At 47.4% G+C, this 27,224-nt stretch overlaps 1 protein-coding gene across 4 annotated transcripts in view; it reads right to left on the bottom strand.

Moving 5' to 3' along the window:
* The window catches only part of FAM81B (family with sequence similarity 81 member B), a 177,568-nt gene that overhangs the window by 141,981 nt on the left and 8,363 nt on the right, over nucleotides 1-27,224 (bottom strand). For all 4 annotated transcript variants that reach the window (XM_063964023.1, XM_063964024.1, XM_063964025.1 and 1 more), the window contains one exon: nucleotides 23,730-23,788. In XM_063964023.1, coding sequence (XP_063820093.1) covers nucleotides 23,730-23,773 — 44 coding nt within the window. In that variant the 5' untranslated portion in view covers nucleotides 23,774-23,788. The remainder of the gene's footprint in view (nucleotides 1-23,729; nucleotides 23,789-27,224) is intronic.

Raw genomic sequence — 27,224 nt, 5'->3', positions numbered from 1 at the left:
AAATCGGACCTGCTATGCCAATAAGCTACTGTCAAAGCACTGGTGAAGTGGTATCTTGTATCGTTTTTTGTGCATGTTTTGTGGTAGAGGTAGGAAGAGCCTCTTACTAGATCACCTGATTTCCAGCTGCTAGGCGCCCTAAGTGTTATTCTTACTTTTTTTTTGGCTATACAGCCCAATATATATATTACGCCAGGCAGAGCCACTTTTACACATCACAGGATCCAAGCCAAATCATCACCCCCCCAACTCCACCCCCGACTGCTGGATGTTGGTGTCTGAGCATATTGCGCTGGCAGGCACCTCACCTCCCATACCCCCCCTCCCCAACCCGACATCACCCACCTCCCCTGCTGACATCCTCCATCTGTTACCAGTGACAAACCCAATAACACACCCCCTCACTGACACACATTGGTTGTGGAGCGCTTTTGCTCCACACACAGACTAAAGGCAGCACTCACTGTTTGACTCACTTTGGCAGTGCCAGGGGCACGTTTGCACCTCCGGGTGGTCCCCCTCCTCTGCACGGCGCAGTAGTCTCCGGCATTTGCCTACTACACATTTGACTGCAATTTTTGCCCTGATTACAGCACCCAACACTGGACTTCGGAAAGGTACGTATTAAATATGGGTGCAGTGTGTGCGGTGTGCTTTCCCCATCCCCATGGACCCAGGAGCCTGTGTGCACCACACACATTGCACCCATTATAGAAACACCAATGGGCAGTGCGCACTTCCCAGTCACCTGGGCTCCTCTCTCCTACACTCCGTGCTTGTCACGTGCACAACACAGTGCAGGAGAGAAAGAGGCACTACATAGACTGTGGCCGTGCACTGGGGCTGGCTCACAGCGGCAGCTGTCAAATCAGTGTGTGCTGTCAGCTGCTGGGACTGACCAGCTCAGATGTATTTTGAAAAAGTGCTCTGGCACTTTGCAGCTCTGCTCCATCACCGCCTGGGCCACCTGGGACTTGCCAGGCCCTAAGCTCATGCCTACGTTGCCTAGCAGTAAATCCGCCTCTGGCTCAGGGTGATATGAGTGTTATATCTGCCTCCCCTGCAGTGCACATGGTTTTACCCAACTGCTAAAAAAATTCCTGCTGCGATCAACTTAGAATTACCCCATGATGCAAAGAAAAAAAGAGGTGCAATGAGGTAGCTGTGTGACTAAGCTAAGCGACCCAAGTGGCCGACACAAACACCTGGCCCATCTAGGAGTGGCACTGCAGTGTCAGACAGGATGGCAGATTTAAAAAATACTCCCCAAACAGCACATGATGCAAAGATAAATGAAAGAAAAAAGAGGTGCAAGATGGAATTGTCCTTGGGCCCTCCCACCCACCCTTATGTTGTATAAACAGGACATGCACACTTTAACAAACCCATCATTTCAGCGACAGGGTCTGCCACACGACTGTGACTGAAATGACTGGTTAGTTTGGGCCCCCACCAAAAAAGAAGCAATCAATCTCTCCTTGCACAAACTGGCTCTACAGAGGCAAGATGTCCACCTCCTCCTCATCGTCCGATTCCTCACCCCTTTCACTGTGTACATCCTCCTCCTCACAGATTATTAATTCGTCCCCACTGGAATCCACCATCTCAGGTCCCTGTGTACATTCTGGAGGCAATTGCTGCTGGTGAATGTCTCCACGGAGGAATTGATTATTAATTCATTTTGATGAACATCATCTTCTCCAGAGTTTGTGGATGTAACCTCGTACGCCGATTGCTGACAAGGTGAGCGGCTGCACTAAACACTCTTTCTCTATCGTCCTAAGTGGATGCTGGGGTTCCTGAAAGGACCAAGGGGGATAGCGGCTCCGCAGGAGACAGGGCACAAAAAAGTAAAGCTTTACTAGGTCAGGTGGTGTGCACTGGCTCCTCCCCCTATGACCCTCCTCCAGACTCCAGTTAGATTTTGTGCCCGAACGAGAAGGGTGCAATCTAGGTGGCTCTCCTAAAGAGCTGCTTAGAGAAAGTTTAGTTTAGGTTTTTTTCTTTACAGTGAGTCCTGCTGGCAACAGGATCACTGCAACGTGGGACTTAGGGGGAAAGTAGTAAACTCACCTGCATGCAGAGTGGATTTGCTGCTTGGCTACTGGACACCATTAGCTCCAGAGGGATCGAACACAGGCCCAGCCGTGGAGTCCGGTCCCGGAGCCGCGCCGCCGACCCCCTTGCAGATGCTGAAGCGTGAAGAGGTCCGGAAACCGGCGGCTGAAGACTCCTCAGTCTTCATAAGGTAGCGCACAGCACTGCAGCTGTGCGCCATTTTCCTCTCAGCACACTTCACTGGGCAGTCACTGAGGGTGCAGAGCGCTGGGGGGGGGCGCTCTGAGAGGCAAATATAAACCTTATACAAGGCTAAAAATACCTCACATATAGCCCATAGGGGCTATATGGAGATATTTAACCCCTGCCTGACTGGAAAAATAGCGGGAGAAGAACCCGCCGAAAAAGGGGCGGGGCCTATCTCCTCAGCACACGGCGCCATTTTCTGTCACAGCTCCGCTGGTCAGAACGGCTCCCAGGTCTCTCCCCTGCACTGCACTACAGAAACAGGGTAAAACAGAGAGGGGGGGCACATTAATGGATATATATATATATATTAAAGCAGCTATAAGGGAGCACTTAATATAAGGATATCCCTTGTATATATAGCGCTTTGTGGTGTGTGCTGGCAGACTCTCCCTCTGTCTCCCCAAAAGGGCTAGTGGGTCCTGTCTTCATTAGAGCATTCCCTGTGAGTTTGCGGTGTGTGTCGGTACGTGGTGTCGACATGTATGAGGACGATATTGGTGTGGAGGCGGAGCAATTGCCAAATATGCAGATGTCACCCCCCAGGGGGTCGACACCAGAATGGATGCCTTTATTTGTGGAATTACGTGATGGTTTATCTTCCCTTAAACAGTCAGTTGAGGACATGAGGCGGCCGGACAATCAATTAATGCCTGTCCAGGCGCCTCAAACACCGTCAGGGGCTGTAAAACGCCCTTTGCCTCAGTCGGTCGACACAGACCCAGACACGGGCACTGATTCCAGTGACGACGGTAGAAATTCAAACGTATTTTCCAGTAGGGCCACACGTTATATGATTTTGGCAATGAAGGAGACGTTACATTTAGCTGATACTACAGATACCGTAAAACAGGGTATTATGTATGGTGTGAAAAAACTACAAACAGTTTTTCCTGAATCAGAAGAATTAAATGACGTGTGTGATGAAGCGTGGGTTGCTCCTGATAAAAAGTTGATAATTTCAAAAAAGTTATTGGCATTATACCCTTTCCCGCCAGAGGTTAGGGCGCGCTGGGAAACACCCCCTAAGGTGGACAAGGCGCTCACACGCTTATCCAAACAAGTGGCGTTACCCTCTCCTGAGACGGCCGCACTTAAGGATCCATCAGATAGAAAGATGGAAGTTATTCAAAAGAATATATACACACATGCAGGTGTTATACTACGACCAGCTATAGCAACTGCCTGGATGTGCAGTGCTGGAGTAGTTTGGTCAGAATCCCTGATTGAAAATATTGATACCCTAGATAGGGACAATGTTTTACTGTCGTTAGAACAAATAAAGGATGCATTTATCTATATGCGTGATGCACAGAGGGATATTTGCACACTGGCATCTCGGGTGAGTGCTATGTCCATTTCAGCCAGAAGAGCCTTATGGACACGACAGTGGACAGGCGATGCGGATTCAAAACGTCACATGGAGGTTTTGCCGTATAAAGGGGAGGAGTTATTTGGAGTTGGTCTATCAGACTTGGTGGCCACGGCTACTGCCGGGAAATCCACTTTTTTACCTCAAGTCACTCCCCAACAGAGAAAGGCACCGACCTTTCAACCGCAGCCTTTTCGCTCCTACAAAAATAAGAGAGCAAAGGGCTTGTCGTACCTGCCACGAGGCAGAGGAAGAGGGAAGAGACACCAACAGGCAGCTCCTTCCCAGGAACAGAAGCCCTCCCCGGCTCCTGCAAAAACCTCAGCATGACGCTGGGGCCTCTCAAGCGGACTCGGGGACAGTGGGGGGCCGTCTCAAAAATTACAGCGCGCAGTGGGCTCACTCGCAGGTAGACCCCTGGATCCTGCAGATAATATCTCAGGGGTACAGGTTGGAATTAGAGACGGATCCTCCTCATCGTTTCCTGAAGTCTGCCTTACCAACCGTTTATTCCGAAAGGGAGAGGGTGTTGGAAGCCATTCACAAGCTGTACGCTCAGCAGGTGATAGTCAAAGTACCCCTATTACAACAAGGAAAGGGGTATTATTCCACTCTATTTGTGGTACCGAAGCCGGATGGCTCGGTAAGGCCTATTCTAAATCTGAAGTCCTTGAACCTCTACATAAAAAAGTTCAAGTTCAAGATGGAGTCACTCAGAGCAGTGATAGCGAACCTGGAAGAAGGGGACTTTATGGTATCCTTGGACATCAAGGATGCGTATCTACACGTTCCGATTTACCCCGCACACCAGGGGTACCTCAGGTTCATTGTTCAAAACTGTCACTATCAGTTTCAGACGCTGCCGTTCGGATTGTCCACGGCGCCTCGGGTCTTTACCAAGGTAATGGCCGAGATGATGATTCTTCTTCGAAGAAAAGGCGTATTAGTTATCCCATACTTGGACGATCTCCTAATAAGGGCAAGGTCCAGAGAACAGCTGGAGACAGCTTTAGCACTATCTCAAGAGGTGCTAAGACAACACGGGTGGATTCTGAATATTCCAAAATCCCATTTAATCCCGACAACTCGTCTGCTGTTCCTAGGAATGATTCTGGACACGGTTCAGAAAAAGGTTTTCCTTCCAGAGGAAAAAGCCAAGGAGTTATCCGATCTGGTCAGGAACCTCCTAAAACCAGGAAAAGTGTCAGTACATCAATGCACAAGAGTCCTGGGAAAAATGGTGGCTTCTTACGAAGCAATTCCATTCGGCAGATTCCATGCAAGAATATTCCAAAGGGATCTGTTGGACAAATGGTCAGGGTCGCATCTGCAGATGCACCTGCGAATAACCCTGTCACCAAAGACAAGGGTGTCACTTCTGTGGTGGTTGCAGAAGGCTCACCTATTAGAAGGCCGCAGATTCGGCATTCAGGATTGGATCCTGGTGACCACGGACGCCAGCCTGAGAGGCTGGGGAGCAGTCACACAAGGAAGAAACTTCCAGGGAGTATGGACGAGTCTGGAAAAGTCTCTTCACATAAACATTCTGGAACTAAGAGCAATCTACAATGCTCTAAGCCAGGCGGAACTTCTCCTGCAAGGAAAGCCGGTGTTGATTCAGTCGGACAACATCACGGCGGTCGCCCATGTAAACAGGCAGGGCGGCACAAGAAGCAGGAGTGCAATGGCAGAAGCTGCCAAGATTCTTCGCTGGGCGGAGAATCACGTGATAGCACTGTCAGCAGTGTTCATCCCGGGCGTGGACAACTGGGAAGCAGACTTCCTCAGCAGACACGATCTTCATCCGGGAGAGTGGGGTCTACATCCAGAAGTCTTCAACATGTTAATAGACCGTTGGGAAAGACCAATTGTAGATCGCCTCAACAAGAAACTGGACAAATATGGCGCCAGGTCAAGAGATCCACAGGCAATAGCTGTGGACGCACTGGTAACTCCTTGGGTGTACCAGTCAGTGTATGTGTTTCCTCCTCTGCCGCTCATACCAAAGGTATTGAAGATCATACGGCAAAGAAGAGTAAGAACAATACTAGTGGTTCCGGATTGGCCGAGAAGGACTTGGTATCCGGAACTTCAAGAGATGCTCACGGACGAACCGTGGCCTCTACCTCTGAGAAGGGACCTGCTACAGCAGGGTCCCTGTCTTTTTCAAGACTTACCGCGGCTGCGTTTGACGGCATGGCGGTTGAACGCCAGATCCTAAAAGGGAAAGGCATTCCAGAAGAAGTCATTCCTACCTTGATTAAGGCACGGAAGGAAGTCACCGTGAAACATTATCACCGCATTTGGCGAAAATATGTAGCGTGGTGCGAGGATCGGAGGGTTCCGACGGAGGAATTCCAACTGGGTCGTTTCCTACATTTCCTGCAATCAGGATTATCTATGGGTCTCAAATTGGGATCCATTAAGGTTCAAATTTCGGCCCTGTCAATATTCTTCCAAAAAGAATTGGACTCTGTCCCTGAGGTCCAGACTTTTGTCAAGGGAGTACTGCATATACAGCCTCCTGTGGTGCCTCCGGTGGCACCGTGGGATCTAAATGTAGTTTTAGATTTCCTCAAATCCCATTGGTTTGAACCATTGAAAAAGGTGGATTTGAAATATCTCACATTGAAAGTGACTATGTTACTAGCCCTGGCCTCTGCCAGGAGAGTATCTGAATTGGCGGCTTTATCTTATAAAAGTCCTTATCTAATCTTCCATTCGGATAGGGCAGAACTGCGGACTCGTCCGCATTTTCTCCCTAAAGTGGTATCAGCATTTCATCTGAACCAACCTATTGTGGTGCCTGCGGCCACTAGCGACTTGGAGGACTCCAAGTTGTTGGACGTTGTCAGAGCCTTAAAAATATACATTGCAAGGACGGCTGGAGTCAGAAAATCTGACTCGCTGTTTATATTGTATGCACCCAACAAGTTGGGCGCACCTGCTTCTAAGCAGTCGATTGCTCGTTGGATTTGTAACACAATTCAACTTGCACATTCTGTGGCAGGCCTGCCACAGCCTAAAACTGTAAAAGCCCACTCCACAAGGAAGGTGGGCTCATCTTGGGCGGCTGCCCGAGGGGTCTCGGCATTACAACTCTGCCGAGCAGCTACGTGGTCGGGGGAGAACACGTTTGTAAAATTTTACAAATTTGATACCCTGGCAAAGGAGGACCTGGAGTTCTCTCATTCGGTGCTGCAGAGTCATCCGCACTCTCCCGCCCGTTTGGGAGCTTTGGTATAATCCCCATGGTCCTTTCAGGAACCCCAGCATCCACTTAGGACGATAGAGAAAATAAGAATTTACTTACCGATAATTCTATTTCTCGGAGTCCGTAGTGGATGCTGGGCGCCCATCCCAAGTGCGGATTATCTGCAATACTTGTACATAGTTATTGTTAACTAATTCGGGTTATTGTTAAGGAGCCATCTTTAAGAGGCCCTTTCTGTTGTCATACTGTTAACTGGGTTTAGATCACAAGTTGTACGGTGTGATTGGTGTGGCTGGTATGAGTCTTACCCGGGATTCAAAATGCCTCCCTTATTGTGTATGCTCGTCCGGGCACAGTACCTAACTGGAGTCTGGAGGAGGGTCATAGGGGGAGGAGCCAGTGCACACCACCTGACCTAGTAAAGCTTTACTTTTTTGTGCCCTGTCTCCTGCGGAGCCGCTATCCCCCTTGGTCCTTTCAGGAACCCCAGCATCCACTACGGACTCCGAGAAATAGAATTATCGGTAAGTAAATTCTTATTTTCGGAGTACACACTGGAGGGAGGGCAACTTAGGTAAAATAAAGCCATTTTGTGCAAGGGCCTCCAAATTGCCTCTTTTTCCTGCCAGTATACGTACGGACTGTCTGACGTGCCTACTTGGATGCGGTCACTCATATAATCCTCCACCATTCTTTCAATGGCGACAGAATCATATGCAGTGACAGTAGACGACATGTCAGTTGAGCCGTAACTAGGTGTGTGCGGAGGGGGCACCGCACATAGCGCTGCAATGTAGGGGGCGCTGTTGGTGTCACTTGTCAATTATCTGTTTTAATTACTTTCACTTGCAGCTTCCCCCCTTTTTAAAGCCCAGCATCTTCTGACCGCCCCTGTCTCCTACACTGACCCCTTCTGTCACTAATACCTATACAACATTCATGAACTCAACTTGAGATTTTTTTTGTTATTAAGTCATACTCTCCTTTATTACATTTTGAGATGCTGACATACCCGGGATTCAAACCCATTGCCTGTGGCATTGCAGTCTATTCATTGAGCTATCTGCCCTTGCTTAGAAAGGTAGATAATTCTAAGCTAGAGAATTCTAACTATTTGAAGCTTACCTTGTACTTTTTGAAAAAATCATCAGCTTTGCAGCTAAGCAGATCTATGCAGTGTGTGACTGCAAGAGATTAGATGTGTGGCTGCATACTATGTAGATCTGCTCATTTGCAATGCTGATCATTTTTTTACAAAGTACCAGTAGCTTCATATAGTGTTCATAGGTTTTATGCAGGATCAAATAGCTCAATGAGTAGGGTGTTTGATTAGAATTCAACAGGTTATAGGATTGAATCCTGGGTATGGCAGTATATTGAAATATGTTATTTAATAAAGGTTATTGTAACTGAATAACAACGAGCTCTCAAGTTAAGTGCATGAATTTGGTAAAAAGAGGATATGTGTCCAAATCCACTTTCTTGCAGTAGTCTATAAATGTGTGTGTATTATTTATATTTCTGTAATATATATAAAAAATGTGGAACGGGACATCATAGTATGTGCTTTCTCTGTGACCAGTCTTGTCACACCCCTTCCCTATGGGGCATGCGTCTTATGTCCATATACAAAATAATGGTGGTGGTGTTAGGGGGGGGGGGGGCGCCAATTCTTTCTCTGGCACAGGGCACCAAAAGGTCTAGTTATGGCTCTGCATGTCAGTAATCATTGGCAGGTCCTTCAGTCCGGACCAGATGTCAGCACTCGCTCCAGACTGCCCAGACTGCCCTGCATCACCGCCAGCGGGTGGGCTCGGAATTCTTAGACTTTTCCTCGCAGCCCCAGTTGCGGGAGAATGTGAAGGAGGAGCTGTTGACGGGTCACGTTCCGCTTGACTTGACAATTTTCTCACCAGCAGGTCTTTGAACCTCTGCAGACTTGTGTCTGCCGGAAAGAAAGATACAACGTAGGTTTTAAATCTAGGATCGAGCACGGTGGCCTAGTGCTCTGATTTCAACAGATTGACCACCCGTGAATCCTGGTGAAGCGAATTAAGGGCTCCATCCACAAGTCCCACATGCCTAGCGGAATCGCTCCGTTTTAGCTCCTCCTTCAATCTCTCCAGCTTCTTCTGCAAAAGCCTGATGAGGGGAATGACCTGACTCAGGCTGGCAGTGTCTGAACTGACTTCACGTGTGGCAAGTTCAAAGGGTTGCAGAACCTTGCACAACGTTGAAAACATTCTCCACTGCGCTTGAGTCAAGTGCATTCCCCCTCCTTTGCCTATATCGTAGGTAGCTGTATAGGCTTGAATGGCCTTTTGCTGCTCCTCCATCCTCTGAAGCATATAGAGGGTTGAATTCCACCTCGTTACCACCTCTTGCTTCAGATGATGGCGGGGCAGGTTCAGGAGTGTTTGCTGGTGCTCCAGTCTTCGGCACGCGGTGGCTGAATGCCGAAAGTGGCCCGCAATTCTTCGGGCCACCGACAGCATCTTTTGCACGCCCCTGTCGTTTTTTAAATAATTCTGCACCACCAAATTCAATGTATGTGCAAAACATGAGACGTGCTGGAATTTGCCCACATGTAATGCACGCACAATATTGGTGGCGTTGTCCGATGTCACAAATGCCCAGGAGAGTCCAATTGGGGTAAGCCATTCTGCGATGATGTTCCTCAGTTTCTGTAAGAGGTTGTCAGCTGTGTGCCTCTTATGGAAAGCGGTGATACAAAGTGTAGCCTGCCTAGGAACGAGTTGGCGTTTGCGAGATGCTGCTACTGGTGCCGCCGCTGCTGTTCTTGCTGCGGGAGGCAATACATCTACCCAGTGGGCTGTCACAGTCATATAGTCCTGAGTCTGCCCTGCTCCACTTGTCCACATGTCCGTGGTTAAGTGGACATTGGGTACAACTGCATTTTTTTAGGACACTGGTTACTCTTTTTCTGACATCTGTGTACATTCTCTGTATCGCCTGCCTAGAGAAATGGAACCTAGATGGTATTTGGTACCGGGGACACACTACCTCAAGCAATTCTCTAGTTCCCTGTGAATTAACGCTGGATACCGGACACACGTTTAACACCACCGTAGCTGCCAAGACCTGAGTTATCCGCTTTGCAGCACAATGACTGCTGTGATAGTTAATCTTCCTCGCAAAGGACTATTGGACAGTCAATTGCTTACTGGAAGTAGTAGAAGTGGTCTTCCGACTTCCCCTCTGGGATGACGATCGACTCCCAGCAGCAACAACAGCAGCGCAAGCAGCAATAGGTGTTACACACAAGGATGCATCAGAGGAATCCCAGGCAGGAGAGGACTCGTCAGACTTGACAGTGACATGGCCTGCAGGACTATTGGCTTTCCTGGGTAAGGAGGAAATTGACAATGAGGGAGTTGGTGGTGTGGTTTGCATGAGCTTGGGTACAAGAGGAAGGGATTTAGTTGTCAGTGGACTGCTTCCGCTGTCACCCAAAGTTTTTGAACTTGTCAATGACTTCTGATGAATGCGCTCCAGGTGACGTATAAGGGAGGATGTTCCTAGGTGGTTAACGTCCTTACCCCTACTTATTACAGCTTGACAAAGGCAACACACGACTTGACACCTGTTGTCCGCATTTCTGTTAAAATAATTCCACACCGAAGAGGTGATTTTTTTTGTAATTTGACCAGGCATGTCAATGGCCATATTCGTCCCACGGACAACAGGTGTCTCCCCGGGTGCCTGACTTAAACAAACCACCTCACCATCAGAATCCTCCTTGTCAATTTCCTCCTCAGCGCCAGCAACACCCATTTCCTCATCCTGGTGTACTTCAACAGTGACATCTTCAATTTGACTATCGGGAACTGGACTGCGGGTGCTCCTTCCAGCACTTGCAGGGGGCGTGCAAATGGTGGAAGGCGCCACCTCTTCCCGTCCGGTGTTGGGAAGGTCAGGCATCGCAACCGACACAATTGGACTCTCCTTGGGGATTTGTGATTTAGAAGAACGCACAGTTCTTTGCTGTGCTTTTGCCAGCTTAAGTCTTTTCATTTTTCTAGCGAGAGGATGAGTGCTTCCATCCTCATGTGAAGCTGAACCACTAGCTATGAACATAGGACAGGGCCTCAGCCGTTCCTTGCCACTCCGTGTCGTAAATGGCATATTGGCAAGTTTACGCTTCTCATCAGATGCTTTTAATTTTGATTTTTGGGTCATTTTACTGAACTTTTGTTTTTTGGATTTTACATGCTCTCTACTATGACATTGGGCATCGGCCTTGGCAGACGACGTTGATGGCATTTCATCGTCTCGGCCATGACTAGTGGCAGCAGCTTCAGCACGAGGTGGAAGTGGATCTTGATCTTTCACTATTTTACCCTCCACATTTTTGTTCTCCATTTTTTAATGTGTGGAATTATATGCCAGTAATATATCAATAGCAATGGCCTACTGTACCGTACTGCTATATATATACTGGTGGTCAGCAAAATTCTGCACTGTCCTCCTACTATATACTGCGCACAACTACAATGCAGCACAGGTATGGATGGATAGTATACTTGACAACACAGAGGTAGAGCAATGGACTACTGTACCGTACTGCTATATATATATACTGGTGGTCAGCAAAATTCTGCACTGTTCTCCTACTATATACTGCACACAACTAAAATGCAGCACAGGTATGGATGGATAATATACTTGACGACACAGAGGTAGAGCATTCGACTACTGTACCGTACTGCTATATATATACTGGTGGTCAGCAAAATTCTGCACTGTCCTCCTACTATATACTGCGCACAACTACAATGCAGCACAGGTATGGATGGATAGTATACTTTGACGACACAGAGGTAGAGCATTCGACTACTGTACCGTACTGCTATATATATATACTGGTGGTCAGCAAAATTCTGCACTGTCCTCCTACTATATACTGCACACAACTAACATGTAGCACAGGTATGGATGGATAGTATACTTTGACGACACAGAGGTAGAGCAATGGACTACTGTACCGTACTGCTATATATATATATATATATATATATATACTGGTGGTCAGCAAAATTCTGCACTGTCCTCCTACTATATATACTGCGTACAACTACAATGCAGCACAGGTATGGATGGATAGTATACTTGACAACACAGAGGTAGAGCAATGGACTGCTGTACCATACTGCTATATATATACTGGTGGTCAGCAAAATTCTGCACTGTCCTCCTACTATATACTGCGCACAACTAACATGTAGCACAGGTCATCCAGGGCCGGATTAACAATGGGGCGGATGGAGCTGCAGCTCCAGGCCCCCCATGAAAATAGGCCCACCGTCCACAGGATCCTCTGCAGACAGTGTTGACAGGAAAAAAATAATTCCTGTCCCCATCAGCGGCCATCCGAATCTCAGCACAGCCACCCCCGGCCAATTCAAAGCTCTGCCTTTACCAACCCACCCTGGCGTCGGGTGCCGGAAGCCCCGCCCACTCACCCACAGCTGTATAATCTTGAACCGAAGCCCTGCCTACTCACCATTGGCTGTCTGAAGCACAAGCCTCTAGAAGCCCTCCCATTCAACCTCTGATCTGAAGCTCTGCCCATGCTGCCAGTTGTTAGAAGCCCCGCCCCCCAGTTAACCAAACCACGCTCATTCATAGTTGCAATTTTGCAGCCCCCAGGAGGTGGAAAGTACAGTAGTACTACTAAGCAGTGGCGGATTTGGGTGCCACATGCACAGGGCGGCATATAAGACCATCTCTCTCCCTCCCCGCAGAAGGCTTGTTTTTTGTTTATATTTTTTACTAAGAGGGGAGATTGAGATTCTGGAGAGGCCGGGAGGAAGAAGGAGCTGTGAGCAGGGGGCGGAGCTACACGGGACCCAGGCAGAGCAGGCTGCTGCTAATGCTATACATGTGCCTGCGAAAGAAGATCCCCAGGGGCTGCTTGTGAAGTAAGCTGTGTATGTGTGCAGTGTTTGTCTGTTTACACTGTGTATGCTGTATGTGTACAGTGTGTATATGTGTGCAGGCTCTGTGTGTGTGTATAGTGTACTGGTAGTATGTATGCATGTATGTATGTATGTATGTATGTATGTATGTATGTATGTGCAGTGTGTGTGTGTATGTATGTATGTATGTATGTATGTATGTGTATGTATGTATGTATGTATGTATGTATGTATGTGCAGTGTTTGGATGTGTACACTGTATGTGCAAGGTGTGAGCAGTAGGGGAACAGTGTGTGTGTAGGGGGGGGGGGGTGATTGGGTAATGTGGGGTGCTGTAACTAGGGGTGGGTAGACTGTGCATTTGTCATGTGGGTGCACAGTCTGCATCCTCCCATACTTACTAGTAGTAAGTTTTTCTTACTAAACTGTTTTTTAAGGACTGCAGCAGCAACCCGGGGTACTGCACTCCCCATGTGATTTGGGTAATGGTCTGGTGTTCCTACACTCTGTGGTAGCAGTGAAATTAAGATATTGTTGGAGCTGCAATGAATGTGTATGTATATATGTGTGTGTGTGTGTGTGTGTGTGTATATATATATATATATATATATATATTATTTTTTTTAAATTTATTTAATTATTTTTTTCCCCCTGTGTCAGACAGCGTGTGTCTGTTTTTTTCCTTTAGGGGACAATGGGGTAGATTTATTAAACCCGCACTTAACGCACAGGTATAGCGCTTCCTGTTTTGCCTCTTTACTGAGGTGAAGCAGGAAGCAGCAGCGCCAAAATGTATGAACATCTCAGACACTGAAGCGGGGCAGTGAAAACTCCCCCCTCCGGTGATCGCTGCCGGCCTCCCCACAGCGCATCCGCCTAGTGCGGATGCACTGTCTCTCTCCCTCACCCTGCTCACTGGGCATGCGCAAGATCTCGCTACTCACGCGAGATCTCCTCCTGTCCAGCCCGAAATCTGGATGCCTCCACAGCCAGGGACAGCTCTGTTCCTACTGTGGTGTATGGGCCACCTGCAGCTGTCAAAATCGATAGCTGCAGGTGGCGGAACAGCGTTGCTGACCGTTCATACATTGCCCTCGCATATCGATGTGCCCCCCTACCCCAGGACTACTTAAGCAATTGGAAGTTTCCAATTAGCTTAATTAGTTTGTAATTACTCACCTTCTGAACGGTGTCTTATCCTCCAGTGTCGGGATCCGGACTCCTGCAGCGATAAGTGTGTATTAGTGCACATGAGCATGCGTGCATGACCCCCAGTAAGTGTGTGTGTATACCCCGTGTGAGTGTCATCCCCCTGGAGGACTACATCTCCCAAAAGAAAATGGATGCGAGACCACTGGGAATCGCGGTAACCTACCAGAGGGGTAAGTATCTTTTTATTTTCACGCATCACAGGATTTTCAGCTTTGAAGACCAATTTTTTTTATTGGATACCGCAAGTATCGGAAGCAGAGAAATCCTCATGCTGAATTCAATTCCCCCCAATGTGTGTGCTTTTTTCCTGTGGTGGACAATGTGTGAGTATTTGGAGGGGGTTTGCTTTTTTTGTGGGGGACAGTGTGTGTTTTCCTGTGGGGGCCACTGTGTCTTGACTTCTCCGAATTTATTTATTTGCTTTCTGTGGAATAATTTGTTTAATTATAAACTGTTTTGGTTAATAAATGTATAAATTATGACTATAGCTGGATTTGATAGGGGGTACAGTGTCAGTTTTGGGGGAGAGGGAGGCAGAGTGTCATGTGCACAGTGTCAGTTTCCGCAATCAAATCCGGATGGAACCTGTAGGAGAAGGATTGGATGATCTCTCTCTTGCGAGTAAAGGGCCCCATACACTACAGCGACATGTCGGAGGCTAAAGTCAGATGCGATTTCCCTTGAACCGGCCGGCAGCTTCCCAGGTGGCAGGATCACATACGATACATCGTATGTGGTCCTTTTGCATCCGATGTATCGTATGCGGTCCCAGCCATGCCTGCAGGATTCGACATGTCACGAGTGCAGCACTAACGACCTAGGGGCTCCGATCCGATGCTCACGGGAACGCGCATCGGATCGGATGTAAAACACATCTGATTTGCCACTTTTCATCCGATTTATCGGCCCGAAAGGTCGAAATTGGATTAAATCGGGCATTATCGTTCTGGTGTATGGGGCCCTTAAGCCTCCCTAGGCATAAAGCAGTTTGCTCCAGCTGAATATGGTGTAAACTAGCATTGTACATAGTGGGTCACATTGTAGTCCCCATTAATAATAATGGGGACTGCGATCTGCAGCACTAATTAGCCTTCTGCAGGTGTTTTCTGTGAAAGTCGGACCCCATGGCACAGGCCACACACCACTGTGCTGACCACGCGCACACAGAACTGGCCACGCCTCCACATCACTGCTCACACCCCCTGAAGCAGCATACAATAGGCCCTAAATAAATTTCAGCTCCAGGCCCAATTGGACCTTAATCTGGCACTGTATGGATGGATAGTATACTTTGACGACACAGAGGTAGAGCAATGGACTACTGTACCGTACTGCTATATATATACTGGTGGTCAGCAAAATTCTGCACTGTCCTCCTACTATATACTGCAAACAACTAAAATGCAGCACAGGTATGGATGGATAGTATACTTTGACGACACAGAGGTAGAGCATTCGACTACTGTACCGTACTGCTATATATATATACTGGTGGTCAGCAAAATTCTGCACTGTCCTCCTACTATATACTGCACACAACTAACATGTAGCACAGGTATGGATGGATAGTATACTTTGACGACACAGAGGTAGAGCAATGGACTACTGTACCGTACTGCTATATATATATATATATATATATACTGGTGGTCAGCAAAATTCTGCACTGTCCTCCTACTATATATACTGCGTACAACTACAATGCAGCACAGGTATGGATGGATAGTATACTTGACAACACAGAGGTAGAGCAATGGACTACTGTACCGTACTGCTATATATATACTGGTGGTCAGCAAAATTCTGCACTGTCCTCCTACTATATACTGCGCACAACTAAAATGCAGCACAGGTATGGATGGATAGTATACTTGATGACACAGAGGTAGAGCAATGGACTACTGTACCATACTGCTATATATATACTGGTGGTCAGCAAAATTCTGCACTGTCCTCCTACTATATACTGCGCTCAACTAAAATGCAGCACAGGTATGGATGGATAGTATACTTTGACGACACAGAGGTACAGCAATAGACTACTGTACCGTACTGCTATATATATATACTGGTGGTCAGCAAAATTCTGCACTGTCCTCCTACTATATACTGCGCACAACTAAAATGCAGCACAGGTATGGATGGATCGTATACTTGATGACACAGAGGTAGAGCAATGGACTACTGTACCATACTGCTATATATATATATACTGGTGGTCAGCAAAATTCTGCACTGTCCTCCTACTATATACTGCGCACAACTACAATGCAGCACAGGTATGGATGGATAGTATACTTGACGACAGAGGTAGAGCAATGGACTACTGTACCATACTGCTATATATATACTGGTGGTCAGCAAGATTCTGCACTGTCCTCCTACTATATACTGCAAACAACTAAAATGCAGCACAGGTATGGATGGATAGTATACTTGATGACACAGAGGTAGAGCAATGGACTACTGTACCATACTGCTATATATATATATACTGGTGGTCAGCAAAATTCTGCACTGTCCTCCTACTATATACTGCGCACAACTAAAATGCAGCACAGGTATGGATAGATAGTATACTTGACGACACAGAGGTAGAGCAATGGACTACTGTACTGCTATATATATACTGGTGGTCAGCAAAATTCTGCACTGTCCTCCTACTATATACTGCGCACAACTACAATGCAGCACAGGTATGGATGGATAGTATACTTGACGACACAGAGGTAGAGCAATGGACTACTGTACCGTACTGATATATATACTGATGGTCAGCAAAATTCTGCACTGTCCTCCTACTATATACTACAATGCAGCACAGATATGGAGTGTTTTTCAGGCAGAGAACGTAGATATTTGCAGCACACTGAGCACAGATATTTGCAGCACACTGAGCACAGATATTTGCAGCACACTGAGCACAGAAACTGAGAGAACGCAGCCACGTCCTCTCGCTATCATCTCCAATGCACAAGTGAAAATGGCGGCGACGCGCGGCTCCTTATATAGAATACGAATCTCGCGAGAATCCGACAGCGGGATGATGACGTTCGGGCGCTCGGGTTAACCGAGCAAGGCGGGAAGATCCGAGGCTGCCTCGGAACCGTGTAAAATGGGTGAAGTTCGGGGGGGGGGGGGGGGGGGTTCGGATCCCGAGGAACCGAACCCGCTCATCTCTAATTCAGACACGCACATACTCTGGGGCCTAGGTTGAAGGGGCAACAGAAACTATTACCAGGCTCATCATAGTGTAGAAAGCGGCCAGCTGTGGGGCTCATCCCATCTCCATCAGCACTCACAGCTCCACACCACGTGTATACACTGACTGATCTCCACTAAGGTATCAGTGCAGCACTTTGGGTGATAAGCTGCATCTTTCTCCAGCCCCGCAGCTGCCTGGCAGGCAGCCATACAGCCGGCGTTATAGTTTTATAAAAAAGAAAAAACATTAAATTTAGTACATTTAACTGGTCATGAGAGGCATGCTCACTGATGATGACTGTACTCCCTGGCTGCAGCACCCCTTAAGATGCATCGGCGCAGTTTGAGAAACACCATAGACTATAGGGAATCACGTTAGAGGGGAAGGAAAGTGGCGCTGCATTAGCGTACAGGGAATGAAGGGGGCAGTACTGGTCCCGAAGAAGCTGTCACCTAAGGGGAGGGCTCCCCCTCCTCTCCTCCGGGCTCCGGCTGGACCACCTCCCTCTTCGTTATGGGCCCACAGTGACTGCCTGGTGGACAATACTTTAATGAGTCAATCAGTACTTTAATGAGTCAATCAGTGCTGATCGTTCCGCCACTGCTGCTAGCCCCTGCAGCCTCCCACAGTGGATTGAGAGGCGCTGGGGGCTGCGGAAGCGCTTCCGTACATAACAGTGTAAAAAAACCTTAAAATGCCCGCGGTCGGGGAAATAGGCGCTAGAGGTCAAATGTGGCGGTCATTTTTTATTGGGGTTTTGACACTGCACTGTACGAAAGGGCTTACGCAGCCCCCAAGGCATCTCAATCCACTGCAAAGGCTGCAGCGGCTAGCGGTAACTGGGGCAGCGGCTTGTTCCGTGGGTGCTCCTGATTGTCCGTGGGCGCTTGGGCTTGGAGCATTCACAGAATCGGCTCCTATGAGCATGACTGTAGTGAAATGTCGCCGATTCCCAGATCCGGCTCAATTATATGGAATTCAAAACCTGCAAGAATCCAACTCTGGAAGGATAATGTTCAGACTCGATCTGGTATCTGGTAATGTTCAGACTCGCGTCTGGCTTGAACTTCTGAACAGTTCAGATTCCAGGGAACCCTAACCGCTCATCTAAACCTGAAATAGTCACTCCTAGATCCCTTTCCTCCTCTGTAGTTTCCATTATAATGCCATTAATACTATATTTAGCTTTTGGATTTTTACGTTAGATCCTCAATCATTTGTTTCACCCCTCCTGGTGTGTCCACCCTATTGCATATTTTTGTGTCATCTGCATAAAAGGCATACCTACCATTTGCTATGTCCCCAACAAGGCAATGGTCCAAGTACAGATCCCTGGGTTACACAACTTGTAACCTTTCCCTTCCGAGACTGCACTCCATTTCCTACAACTCGCTGCTTCCTGTCCTGCAAAACCAGGCTTTTATCCATTCAAATATCTTAGAATCCAATCTCATGCTTTTGAGTTATTTATTTAGCAGTCTGCAATATGGGACAGTGTCAAAATCCTTAATAAAGTCTAGATATGCTACATCGACGGCCCCTCCTTGAGCTATTATTTTAGTCACCCAGTCTAAAAATTCAGTAAGATCTGTTTGTCAAGATCTTGCCAAGATGTAAGACTCACTGGTCGGTAGGTGCTTGCCTCTTCCTTGCATCCGCTTTTGTGCTGTCGTACTACCTGCACTCTTTCCCATTCTTCTGGCATTACTCCTGTAGCTAGTGACTGGTTAAACATTTCTGTTAATGGTTTACCAGCACCCTTTAAGCTCTTTTAGTATCCTTGGATGTATCCCATATGGCCCCATTGATTTCTCCAGTTTCAGTTTTAAGACTTCTGTTAGGACCTTCTCCTCTGTAATTAAATATACTTGTATCTACCTCATTTTTCTTCCTGTGATAAATACTGAGCAAAAATAATAATTTAGATGATCTGTTATTGCCTTGTCTCCGTCGATCAAACTTTCATTCTCTCCCCTAAGTCTTATTATCCCCCCATCTGCTTTTCTCATTTCACTTATGGGCCGGGATGTAATGGGAGCCGATAATGGCAAAATGCCTGTTTGCGGTTATTCGGATGCTTTCGGCTCTAAAGTAGAGAGCACGATAAAAAGTTGGATCCAGATGTTTTGCCCGTGTTAAGTATACAACTCGGCCAATGTAATGAAGTCCGATATTGCAAGTCAAACACAAAACAGCTCTAAAACTCTCAAAGAATTTAGAGTTTGTTATGAAAATGTTAGAAATCAATTATAAGTACACCTTTCAAGCACAGTTGTAATAATTAAACATTTTTCAATACATTCTGACTCTTGGAAAAAAAAATCTTTGATCTGTAAAAATGCTCCACATGTCATTTTTACATTATTTTTCCCGGGAAATGTGCATTAGAGGCACATATAAATGTACTAAGTTGCACAAGCAGTTCTAGCTGAATCCAATTATATGTGACATGCCTATATTCTGTGCAGAGGCGTCACTTACTTTTAAAACACCCGGTGCGGTCGCGGGTGAAAAGTGGGTGTGTCTTCACGGAAGGGGGCGTGGCTTCGCGTCCCGACCCCGTTTTCGGCACATTGTGGGTCCGGGGGATGCGGGCTTCACCCGGAGACTGCTGAATCTGCAGTGCTGGCTTCTGCACTGTGACAGGAGCCGGGTTGCAGCATCCAGCTTCTGCCACTGAGCAGGAGCCGGCACTTTGGTGTCCCCCTTCAGAGGGTAACACCCGGGTGCGGGCCGCACCCCCCGCACCCACGTTGTGACGCCACTGATTCTGTGTATAATTTCCAAATATTACACGTACTGTACTTGTTTAAAAAAAAAATTTAAACACAAATGTGTCAGACGCAAATGAATGTACTAAGTTACACAAGCAGCTTATGCGGATTTAAATGATATGTGGCATGTATCTAATTATGTTACAGTGTATGGCTGGAATACATTGTAGAATAACATTTTGTATGCAAATACAGTTGCTACAACACACTGGCATGCTGCATATAATTTTAAACAGCAGGTGCTGCTTGTGCGTCCTATTCACATCGTTTTGCTTCTAAAACGAAGTGCTGCAAATAGAACGCACAAACAATGATATGCAGCATGCCTATATTCTGTGTGCAATAGCCAAACACTGTAACATAATTAGATACAGTCTCAATTACACACTGAATATAGCCATACCGCATATCATTTAAATCAGCATAAACTGCTTGTGCTTCCTGGAGGACTGGGGATTATTTAGGGTGTGCGCTGCTTTAATCATGGGACTTTTGGGGGACAATGGGTGACTTTCTCTGACACTATGGTCCTAATATACAGATGGAGCCGTGCTCATCTGAGGCGGCTCCATCGCAGGCGTGCACTCCGGGCTTGACTAGGCAATCCGTCCGCCTAGTCACGCCGGGAGTGCACAGAGATGCTTCCATTGTGAGCGTCTCCATTCGGGCACGCAACGGAGACACTCTCCCATTCTAGTGAATGGGGCGCGTCTCCGTCACGGGCGTGCGCACCCAGCCGGACAGAGACGCTCTCTGCGTTAGGCGCACCCAGGCACACAGACAGAGCCATGACTAGCGTTGGTCCATCTGTACTTATGGACACATTTTGGTTGGTCCATAAATATCGGAAGTTTTCTAGTCTAAAAACCGTGACACCTCGGATCCGAGACGCTGAAGACGGGAAATATATGCACGCCATTACATTGCCTGAGTTCAGGTAAATAGATGCACGTTTGTACTGTCCGATACGGCGCAATACTTTTCCGGGCAGCATTATCGGCTCCCATTACATCCTGGCCCTACACATAAAAAGAAAAGTGTTGCCCCCTTTACCTACACACTGGGCCATTTACTCTTCAGCTGGTGCCTTTACACTTCTGATCACTATTTTAGTCTCTTTCCATCTGACAAGATACACTTTGTTGGGGTCAATCCAATTAAATACGAAAAATGTGCGGGTCAGCGTGGCAACAGACACACTTTACAGCAGCCTGAATTCACACAAAAGTGTTTGCAGTTTCATGGCCCTAAGGGGGTCATTCCGGTAGCAGTTTTTTGCAGCCGTGCGATCAGATAGTCGCCGCCTATGGGAGAGTGTACTTTAGCTTAGCAAGGGTGCGAATGCTTTGCAGGGGAGCTGTGCACAAACTGTTTGTGCAGTTTCTGAGTAGCTCTGAACTTACTCAGTCACTGCGATCACTTCTGCCTGTCAGGTCCCGGATTTGACGTCAGACGCCCGCCCTGCAAACGCCGTGACACGCCTGTGTTTGCCTCACCACTTCCAGAAAACGGGCAGTTGCCTCCCAGTTACGACTTCCTGCTGTCAATCTTCTAGCGTTCGCCACTGCGAACGCTTCCCTCGTAGTTGTCATTGCTGCCTGGTGCCGGCCAACGACGCGTCTGCGCATTGGCGGCCGTACGCATGTGCAGTTCGGACCCGTTCGCACGACTGCGAAAAAAAGCAGAGTGCGAATGGGTTGAAATCACCCCCTAAGTGCTTGGGAGTACTTTTGAATTAATTTGGATAATTGGTCTGTGAGGGGTGCTAATTTGGGTGCCGTTGCTGGCGATGAAACGCTGCGGCAAAGACAACTTGCACCCTTTACATCTAATTGGATTCATTACTTTGAGTTTGCTTATATTTCCTAAATGCCATATTTTTTGCTTTCACACTAGTTTCTACTTTTTTTTTCATAAACCACACCGCCTTCCTTTTCCTGGTACATTTCCTAACCCTTTTGATACAAAAGTCTGTTGCCTTTAGTATTGCACTTTCAAATTTTTTCCACCTCTCCTGCACTCCTTCCAAGTTCTTCCACTCTGCCGATTAATCGCTTACACATCTCCCCATCTCTGCAAAATCAGCCTTCCTAAAATCTAACACCATTGTTTTTGTGGGACATGGGGGGTAATTCAGAGTTGATCGCAGCAGCAAATTTGTTAGCAGTTGGGCAAAACCATGTGCACTGCAGGTGGGGCAGATATAACAGGTGCAGAGAGAGTTATAGGCCCTACACACTGGCCGATAAGCGTCAAAGATATGAACGATCTCGTTCATTAATGAACGAGATACCGTTCATATCTTTGAGCGTGGAGGCACCAGCGATGAATGATGCGCGGCCCCGCGCTCGTTCATCGCTGGTGCCCCGTCGGCTGTGCATGCAGGCCAACATTGGACGATCTCATCCATATTTGCCTGAACTTCAATGGAGCCGTGTGACGGGGGGAGTGAAGTAACTTCACTCCCCCCATCACTGCCCCCCCGTCGGCCGTATCCGCAGTCGGGCAGCTCGGCGGCGGATCTTTACATGTGTAGGGCCCATTAGATTTGGGTGGGGTGTGTTCAAACTGAAATCTTAATTGCAGTGTAAAAATAAAGCAGCCAGTTTTTACCCTGCACAGAAACAAAATAACCCACCTGAATCTAACTCTCTCTGCACATGTTATATCTGCCCCACCTGCTGTGCGCATGGTTTTGCCCAACTGCTAACAAATTTGCTGCTGCGATCAACTCTGAATGACCCCCATGATTCGTTCCCTGTCTTTATACTAAACCAGTGGTTCTCAAACTCAGTCCTCAGGACCCCACATAGTGCATGTTTTGCAGGTAACCCAGCAAGTGCACAGGTGTATTAATTACTCACTGAAACATTTTAAAAGGTCCACAGGTGGAGCTAATTATTTCACTTGTGATTCTGTGAGGAGACCTGCAAAACATGCACTGTGTGGGGTCCTGAGGACCGAGTTTGAGAACCTGTGTACTAAACCATACTTGCCTACCTGACCCTCTCCATGAGGGAGAAAATGCTCTGTTCCTGGACTTTCCTGGTAATGTATGATTGCCATCGCCTGTGGTGAGCTAGTTAATTGATAAGAAAGGTGTTTCACCACAGGTGATGGCAATCATACATTACCAGGAAAGTCCAGGAACAGAGCATTTTCTCCCTCATAGAGAGGGTCAGGTCGGCAAGTATGCACTAAACCACAGGTTCTCAAACTCGGTCCTCAGGACCCCACACAGTGCATGTTTTGCAGGTCTCCTCACAGAATCACAAGTGAAATAATTAGCTCAACCTGTGGACCTTTTAAAATGTGTCAGTGAGTAATTAATACACCTGTGCACTTGCTGGGTTACATGCAAAACATGCACTGTGTGGGGTCCTGAGGACCGAGTTTGAGAACCACTGGACTAAACCATACTGCTTAATGGTCACTGGATCCCAGGTGCTTATCCACATTTATGTCTGATATTCTATTGCATCTTTGTGAAAGGGCTTCCCTAACCAATTCCTTGAGGGAAGCGTAAGGTAGTAAATTTGGCTGCCATGAATTGAATGTCTGCACATGGGGCGACTTTGCATCTGACTTACAGTGAAATCAGGCCCATAATACCGTCTGTCACTTTGCAGCACAATGCATCTTTACAGTGCTCAATTACATTTATATACAACTGTCAAACCCAGAAAGTTTACATCACAAGACATCTTACCTGTCGGGGTAAGAAATGAGCTGTACAGAGTTTTCTCTTGACATTTCTCCTCCTTTAACCTGCAAGAGACAAATAATGGTTCATCCTTCTACCCAATAGAAGCAACGTGTAAGATACAAAAAAGACAATTCTTGGAGAATTCCAGTGTCCAGTGATAGTTTAATAAACACACATACTTGCCTACCTGACCCGCTCCATGAGGGAGAAAATGCTCTGTTCCTGGACTTTCCTGGTAATGTATGATTGCCATCACCTGTGGTGAAACACATTTCTTATCAATTAACTAGCTCACCACAGGTGATGGCAATCATACATTATCAGGAAAGTCCAGGAGCAGACCATTTTCTCCCTCATGGAGAGGCTCAGGTAGGCAAGTATGATAACACATGATACATCTGTGCTTCAGATAGAATGGCACATTCAGCTGGTGGAGTCTATAATTAGAGATGAGCGCCTGAAATTTTTCGGGTTTTGGTTTTGGGTTCGGTTCCGCGGCCGTGTTTTGGGTTCGAACGCGTTTTGGCAAAACCTCACCGAATTTTTTTTGTCGGATTCGGGTGTGTTTTGGATTCGGGTGTTTTTTTCAAAAAACACTAAAAAACAGCTTAAATCATAGAATTTGGGGGTCATTTTGATCCCAAAGTATTATTAACCTCAAAAACCATAATTTACACTCATTTTCAGTCTATTCTGAATACCTCACACCTCACAATATTATTTTTAGTCCTAAAATTTGCACCGAGGTCGCTGTGTGAGTAAGATAAGCGACCCTAGTGGCCGACACAAACACCGGGCCCATCTAGGAGTGGCACTGCAGTGTCACGCAGGATGTCCCTTCCAAAAAACCCTCCCCAAACAGCACATGACGCAAAGAAAAAAAGAGGCGCAATGAGGTAGCTGTGTGAGTAAGATTAGCGACCCTAGTGGCCGACACAAACACCGGGCCCATCTAGGAGTGGCACTGCAGTGTCACGCAGGATGGCCCTTCCAAAAAACCCTCCCCAAACAGCACATGACGCAAAGAAAAAAAGAGGCGCAATGAGGTTGCTGTGTGAGTAAGATTAGCGACCCTAGTGGCCGACACAAACACCGGGCCCATCTAGGAGTGGCACTGCAGTGTCACGCAGGATGTCCCTTCCAAAAAACCCTCCCCAAACAGCACATGACGCAAAGAAAAAAAGAGGCGCAATGAGGTAGCTGTGTGAGTAAGATTAGCGACCCTAGTGGCCGACACAAACACCGGGCCCATCTAGGAGTGGCACTGCAGTGTCACGCAGGATGTCCCTTCCAAAAAACCCTCCCCAAACAGCACATGACGCAAAGAAAAAAAGAGGCGCAATGAGGTAGCTGACTGTGTGAGTAAGATTAGCGACCCTAGTGGCCGACACAAACACCGGGCCCATCTAGGAGTGGCACTGCAGTGTCACGCAGGATGTCCCTTCCAAAAAACCCTCCCCAATCAGCACATGATGCAAAGAAAAAGAAAAGAAAAAAGAGGTGCAAGATGGAATTGTCCTTGGGCCCTCCCACCCACCCTTATGTTGTATAAACAAAACAGGACATGCACACTTTAACCAACCCATCATTTCAGTGACAGGGTCTGCCACACGACTGTGACTGATATGACGGGTTGGTTTGGACCCCCCCCAAAAAAGAAGCAATTAATCTCTCCTTGCACAAACTGGCTCTACAGAGGCAAGATGTCCACCTCATCTTCACCCTCCGATATATCACCGTGTACATCCCCCTCCTCACAGATTATCAATTCGTCCCCACTGGAATCCACCATCTCAGCTCCCTGTGTACTTTGTGGAGGCAATTGCTGCTGGTCAATGTCTCCGCGGAGGAATTGATTATAATTCATTTTAATGAACATCATCTTCTCCACATTTTCTGGATGTAACCTCGTACGCCGATTGCTGACAAGGTGAGCGGCGGCACTAAACACTCTTTCGGAGTACACACTTGTGGGAGGGCAACTTAGGTAGAATAAAGCCAGTTTGTGCAAGGGCCTCCAAATTGCCTCTTTTTCCTGCCAGTATAAGTACGGACTGTGTGACGTGCCTACTTGGATGCGGTCACTCATATAATCCTCCACCATTCTATCAATGTTGAGAGAATCATATGCAGTGACAGTAGACGACATGTCCGTAATCGTTGTCAGGTCCTTCAGTCCGGACCAGATGTCAGCATCAGCAGTCGCTCCAGACTGCCCTGCATCACCGCCAGCGGGTGGGCTCGGAATTCTGAGCCTTTTCCTCGCACCCCCAGTTGCGGGAGAATGTGAAGGAGGAGATGTTGACAGGTCGCGTTCCGCTTGACTTGACAATTTTGTCACCAGCAGGTCTTTCAACCCCAGCAGACCTGTGTCTGCCGGAAAGAGAGATCCAAGGTAGGCTTTAAATCTAGGATCGAGCACGGTGGCCAAAATGTAGTGCTCTGATTTCAACAGATTGACCACCCGTGAATCCTTGTTAAGCGAATTAAGGGCTGCATCCACAAGTCCCACATGCCTAGCGGAATCGCTCCCTTTTAGCTCCTTCTTCAATGCCTCCAGCTTCTTCTGCAAAAGCCTGATGAGGGGAATGACCTGACTCAGGCTGGCAGTGTCTGAACTGACTTCACGTGTGGCAAGTTCAAAGGGCATCAGAACCTTGCACAACGTTGAAATCATTCTCCACTGCACTTGAGACAGGTGCATTCCACCTACTATATCGTGCTCAATTGTATAGGCTTGAATGGCCTTTTGCTGCTCCTCCAACCTCTGAAGCATATAGAGGGTTGAATTCCACCTCGTTACCACTTCTTGCTTCAGATGATGGCAGGGCAGGTTCAGTAGTTTTTGGTGGTGCTCCAGTCTTCTGTACGTGGTGCCTGTACGCCGAAAGTGTCCCGCAATTTTTCTGGCCACCGACAGCATCTCTTGCACGCCCCTGTCGTTTTTTAAAAAATTCTGCACCACCAAATTCAAGGTATGTGCAAAACATGGGACGTGCTGGAATTTGCCCATATTTAATGCACACACAATATTGCTGGCGTTGTCCGATGCCACAAATCCACAGGAGAGTCCAATTGGGGTAAGCCATTCCGCGATGATCTTCCTCAGTTGCCGTAAGAGGTTTTCAGCTGTGTGCGTATTCTGGAAAGCGGTGATACAAAGCGTAGCCTGCCTAGGAAAGAGTTGGCGTTTGCGAGATGCTGCTACTGGTGCCGCCGCTGCTGTTCTTGCGGCGGGAGTCCATACATCTACCCAGTGGGCTGTCACAGTCATATAGTCCTGACCCTGCCCTGCTCCACTTGTCCACATGTCCGTGGTTAAGTGGACATTGGGTACAACTGCATTTTTTAGGACACTGGTGAGTCTTTTTCTGACGTCCGTGTACATTCTCGGTATCGCCTGCCTAGAGAAGTGGAACCTAGATGGTATTTGGTAACGGGGGCACACTGCCTCAATAAATTGTCTAGTTCCCTGTGAACTAACGGCGGATACCGGAC

Source organism: Pseudophryne corroboree, chromosome 1, assembly GCF_028390025.1.
Source record: "Pseudophryne corroboree isolate aPseCor3 chromosome 1, aPseCor3.hap2, whole genome shotgun sequence".
Taxonomy (NCBI): domain Eukaryota; kingdom Metazoa; phylum Chordata; class Amphibia; order Anura; family Myobatrachidae; genus Pseudophryne; species Pseudophryne corroboree.
The sequence above is the reverse complement of the archived record's forward strand: the minus strand, read 5'-3'. Positions and strand labels throughout refer to the sequence as shown.